At 36.4% G+C, this 5783-nt stretch overlaps 2 protein-coding genes across 4 annotated transcripts in view; one reads left to right on the top strand and one right to left on the bottom strand.

The window, feature by feature from the left end:
- Window positions 1-819, bottom strand: part of LOC106870384 (biorientation of chromosomes in cell division protein 1-like 1) — a 27333-nt gene extending 26514 nt beyond the window's left edge. For both annotated transcript variants that reach the window (XM_014916425.2, XM_014916426.2), the window contains exon 1: window positions 559-819. In XM_014916425.2, coding sequence (XP_014771911.1) covers window positions 559-687 — 129 coding nt within the window. In that variant the 5' untranslated portion in view covers window positions 688-819. The remainder of the gene's footprint in view (window positions 1-558) is intronic.
- A 3291-nt stretch (window positions 820-4110) lies between these two features.
- The window catches only part of LOC106870389 (RING finger protein 37), a 10566-nt gene continuing 8893 nt past the window's right edge, over window positions 4111-5783 (top strand). The window contains exon 1 of one of the 2 annotated variants that reach the window (XM_014916434.2): window positions 4111-5077. The gene's annotated coding sequence lies outside the window, so the exon portion shown is untranslated. Of the gene's footprint in view, window positions 5078-5131; window positions 5562-5783 lie in introns of those variants that run through there. The other variant, XM_014916435.2, reaches the window with a different exon arrangement.

The following is a 5783-nucleotide window of genomic DNA, read 5'->3' as shown; positions in this document are numbered from 1 at the left end:
ATATATACACACACACACATATATATATAAGGAGATTAATACATTATTTACATTATTTACATTTGATGGATATTTGTCCTCATCTTGTTTGTTGTTAACACAACGTTTCGGCTGATATACCCTCCAGCCTTCGTCAGGTGTCTTGGGGAAATTTTGAACCTGGGTTCCCATTCCTAACGATGTTACTATTATTCAAAATTTCCCCAAGACACCTGACGAAGGCTGGAGGATATATCAGCCGAAACGTTGTGTTAACAACAAACAAGATGAGGACAAATATCCGTCAAATGTAAATAATTCCTCATCTCTTAAATATAGAACTGTAAGGAGATTAATGTTGATAATTTTGCTTAAGATGTTGCCTAGTAATAACACAAGCCGGATAATCACCGTAAGCACGTTTATAATACATTGTTTACTTATTTCTAACGGCGGTGTTTTAATCAAACTACACTAAAATATTTCACAATCCAACTTATCAATCAATAATACATGCAATAATACATCTTTACGATTCAATAAATCATTAAAACGTAAGTTGTATCTGATACTACTTACCTTTGTATCTACATCGCCCATTCCCTCCTTTCGGAACTGGTCGAACAAACCTTGAGATTTCAACTTGTCTATGATCTCCTGAACAAGTTTGGGATCCCCAGGGGAAGATGAAGTTACTGCTGTACTCATGATGCAACATCAGAAAATACATATACAAATATTTTTCTGTCTTATTTATCCTTGAAAAATATAGAATTTGAATTATACAATGTTAACAACTGTAACACAACACACAGACATATCATCCATTATTGCTGAGTCTCGTTCTGAGAAAGTGATAGTTTGGATCAAATAACTGCCAAGATAACTAAATGCTAGATCTAAAATCGGCCATGTTGTTACAGGCAAAGTGAGAGACAAAAACGCACTTTAGCTTCTTTTTAATCATAAACATATTTTATTTTTGAAATTTAAAAGAAAAAATTGGAAAAATAGCATATAATGTTAAGATTTTATATTATTTTATATCATTTTGAAATAAAATGCTACAAGCTGTGTTTATTCTGTGAACAAAATGGGAAAATATCTAAATAAGAATTTCTTACTTAGGAAAAAGTCTCAGAATTTAAGGAATAATATGGTATTGAGAGATATAAATTCTCAAAGGTAAAATATTACAAAGTGTCGGTTAGATGCTGAATTGTTTTGACTTAAGGGTCATTAATAGTAACCTTGAAAGACAAGATCTTGTATTTTGTTTACTGTTGCATACATGTAAGGATAAGTATTCTGCTAGCAACATTGCTTTCCTTTTTCCTATTAGTTTGGTTTGGAGAAACCGGTTGCACCCACAGCCTTACAAGGCCCTCTGAGGTCTGTGAGAAGCATGCAGTTACTGTGAAGCCTGTGAGGAGCATGCAGTTTTGACAGTTTCAAGTCAACAATAGCAGGAAAATCCTGTAGTTGTTGACAAGCAAAGAAATTCTAGATGAACAATACCCAAGGAAAACAAAACTGGACATAGTGATGAGTGCAAGGACTGGAGAGGAGGCAATATGGATGGCAAGAAGAATTGAGATAAGAAAGTCAGGAATGATGGCTTGAATTGGAGTGGCATGAGATCCACCAGCTTCAATGAACAGTTGAAAAGGTAGAAAGAGGAGACTGTACAGCTGTAAGCTCAAAACTGAAATGCCAGTATTAATCCCAATCTAATAAAAGGAATTAAGTCAATTACATCAACTCCAGTGTGTAACTGGTACTTATTTAATTGACCTCGAAAGGATGAAAGGCGAAGTCAACCTCGGCAGAATTTGAACTCAGAACGTAATGGCTAATGAAATACTGCTAAGCATTTCGCTCTACTATAGGCACAAAGCCTCAAATTTTGTGGGAGGGGACTAGTTGATTACATTTATCCCGGTGTTTCACTGGTACTTAATTTATCAACCCTGAAAGGATGAAAAGCAAAGTTAACCTCAGTGGAATTTGAACACAAAACGTAAAGACAAGCAATGCAACTAAGCATTTTGTCCAGCATGCTAATGATTCTGCCAGCTCATAATAATAATAATAACAACAACAACAACAACAATAATAAAGGTTTTAAATTTTGCCACAAGGGCAGCAATTTTGAGGGAGGGGTTGAGTCGATTACTACAACCCAGTGTTCAACTGGTACTTATTTTATCAACCCCAAAAGGATGAAAGGCAAAATGAACCTCAGCAGAATTTGAACTCAGAACATTAAGACAGATGAAATACCACTAAGCATTTTGCCTGGCGTGCTAATGATCCTGCCAGTTTATGGTAATAATAATCTTTTCTACTCTAGGCACAAGGCCCAAAACTTTTGGGGAGGAGGCCAGTCAATTAAATCGACCACAGTACGCAACTGGTACTTAATTTATTGACCCCGAAAGGATGAAAGATAAAGTCGACCTTGGTGGAATTTGAACTCAGAACGTAAAGACAGACAAAATACCACTGAGCATTTTGTCTGGCATACTAACGATTCTGCCTGTTCATAATAATAATAATAATAATAATAATAATAATAATAATAATAATAATAATGGTAATAATAATAATGATAATATTTACTTTATTAACCACTAAAGGGTTCACAGAAACATGGGAGCCGGTACAGTAGAATACACTGTGGGGTTACATAAAGGAGCATGGAAAAAATAACAATAGTAAATATAATTTCAACAATGAAATATTCCTCAAAATTGGGAGACTTCCTAAGGTTGCTTGTGGAAACCCCACAAATCCACAGTTACCCTGACCACTAGGGCAAGTGCCTTTTCCTCATCCTCTCCCTTCAATCTATAGGTGCATGCTTTGACCATTATTGCCACATTCACCCACCTTCCAAAAAATCACTAGAAGACAGCATTTCCCTTTCCACCCTCACTTTCCTATTCAAGTGAAGCTTGAAAAAAAAATTCATGAGGGCTTGGCCAAAGAGGAAAGTGTCTGTCTTTAGCCTTTTCCATCTGACCCACCACACAACCTCTTTTGCTAAGGCCACCAAACAGATAAACACTGCCTGCTCCTCCTGGCCAAAGGAAGGTGACAGAACAATCTTCACAATGAACTCAGCCAATAGAAGGATCCATTCTACATGTAATAGCTGGTGTTCAGCATAAACTCACAAGTCAGCAATGCTCAGGCACTGGGTAAGAGCATGCAGAACAGTCTTGTCACTCTTTCTACATTTTGGATATGCCCAACCAACAGCACTTCCATGTCTGTAGATACAGTGGATCACCAAGATGTCTTACTTGTCTTGTCTTGCTCTCGACACTCTACATTGCATTGCTGCAGCTGCCTTCTCTTTCATCAAACAATGAAGGTTTCTTCTGCATAATTCAACCAGGCCTAGTCTTCATATGCATAGGTAGGAAAGCCCTAACATGCTAATTAACCAACAACTGAGACCTTGATATATGCTACCACTTTGGGGTCAGAGTAGACCTGGGAACAATAATGGCTAAGAGGAGGTTTCCACACTTCTCAAATCCTGGAACACCTGAGCTAGGGCTCCACTACTGGATGCAGCTTAAAGTCATATCCAGGACATACATACATGTATGTGTGTGCACATACATACATACAGACATATATATATATATATATATATATATATACACAAACATACACAAGCGTACACACACACACACAGCAGGAGAGGGAGGAGCTTGAGATCACCAGGAGAGACTACTGAAACAGACATAATCATCATCATAATCATGATCACCACCATCATCATCGTCATCTTCATCATTTATGTCTGCCTTCCATAGTGGCATAAGTTAAATATTATTTCAACATAAATCCGACGAGTCAGAAGGACTATGTCATTCTTTGATGTCTCAGGTTGAGCATGGTTAGGAAGGACTGGATGCACTTCCTTACACCAACCATTCTACAGAGTGTACTGGGTGCTTTTTTTTTTTCTTTCATGGTACCAGAACTACCAAGGTTGCTTTGTTATTTGGCAAAACTAAGCAACCACCATAACAGGAGAGAGATAGAGATGATTTGAGGCAAGGTGATGAGAAGATAAGGTATAGTAAGAAGAACAGATTTATTACAGTGTTGTGCCAGAAGACTGCTTCAAGGGGGAAGATTTCCCCTTCTCGGCAATGGTTTTGATTGTTCGATGGTGTTTTTCCATGATCTTATTTTCATTTGGCCTATATGCAGCTCCGAAGAAGAGTCTGACATTCTATTTGTCGAGCGTTTCCTTCAGCAGCCCTCAACGAAATGCGATGCTGTTGTCTATGAATAACTTGTCCACTGAGACCCTTGCTAGGAATATCTCGTTCAGCATTCCTGAAATTTCAATTGCAGTCGCCTATCCCGATTTGTCTCCATATCGTCGTCTGCCCTGGTCTACAGTTGATCATTGAGAGATACGATCTTCTCTCGTACCTCGTCACATCGAGTGCCAGCCGCTTTCCAGTCTTCCTCCACCTGAATATTCCCCCATTTCATGCACACTCGGTGTGGTGTTAATGAACTAACACTTGTCATTAGCTACCGACCATTTATTGCTGAGGAGTAGACAAACTATGTGACACCCAGCAAGACACCAGAAGCTTAAGATGTTTGAAGTATTGATTCCCTTCTCTGCAATAATCTGTTTCTGTAATATTTATCGAAGAATATTTTATTTTAGTGTGAGAGATACGAGAAAATTAAAAACAAGTGTGAAATATACAAATATTTATTGTAAGAAATCCTCTGGAAAAGGAATCGTCTCTAGATGACAACAAAGAAATGTACAAGTTTACGGATATTTCAGACATAACTAATGACATAGCTAGTCCATTTAAAAAAATTAATTAAAAGTATTATTCCTTTTAAGACTCTCACTGCAACAGAAATAAAAGACGAAATTAAATATATTTTCTTAAAACTAATCACTATATTACGAACTGTCTATAATTTATTTTCTGCTGAAGTTTTCGGTTAGTTTTCACTAATAAACATTCCGGTGCTATGAAATGGTGACTGCATGAAATATTGTTACAGAGGTCGATGCAGTAGTTTTGGATTTAATATTAACGTAAATATTTTTATTGTATTATTATCAGTTAACATGATTTTTAACTGTTTTATTTTTACATTGTCTTTAGCTAAACAAATTCATCAAATCTCCCACCCACACGTATTTTTACATTGAAATACCTCAAGGATTTACTGAATTTGTTTTGTTTTATCCCTTCCTGATGTGTGATTGAACAAGTATTAGTAATATTTTGGGTCGATTTATTCTCTTACATCCCACACGTCTCTGGAAACGTGTGTAAATACTAAATATTTGAGCTGGTTTGCTGGTATTGCATTATACATACAACTGATAAGAAGCGAGCGAAAATTTGCCAACTAGAAATAACGTCTAAATTTTCCTCAAACACCCTAATGACTTAAAAGACAAAAATATTGGTTTGTGTTGTTTGGGGTACACTATGTCTGAAGAAGACTAAAAAACAAAAATAGACCGGACGGTGAATGTTTTTGATGCTAGGTCCGTTCGATCAGAACAATTGGTAAGAATCTTCTTTGTTAATATCTTTGTTATAGGAAAGTATCCAGCCGATAGACTGAAACAAGTTAGCGTGATAGGAAATATAATAAGGTTTATATAGTAAGAATTTTAATTTCTGAAACTATTTTTTGATAAAAATATTTTCATTCTTTTTTTATTGAGTAATCTCTCTCTCTTTCTCCACACACACACACACACACACACACACACACACACACACATA

The sequence above is a fragment of the Octopus bimaculoides genome, chromosome 2 (genome assembly GCF_001194135.2).
Source record: "Octopus bimaculoides isolate UCB-OBI-ISO-001 chromosome 2, ASM119413v2, whole genome shotgun sequence".
Lineage (NCBI taxonomy): Eukaryota > Metazoa > Mollusca > Cephalopoda > Octopoda > Octopodidae > Octopus > Octopus bimaculoides.
The sequence above is the reverse complement of the archived record's forward strand: the minus strand, read 5'-3'. Positions and strand labels throughout refer to the sequence as shown.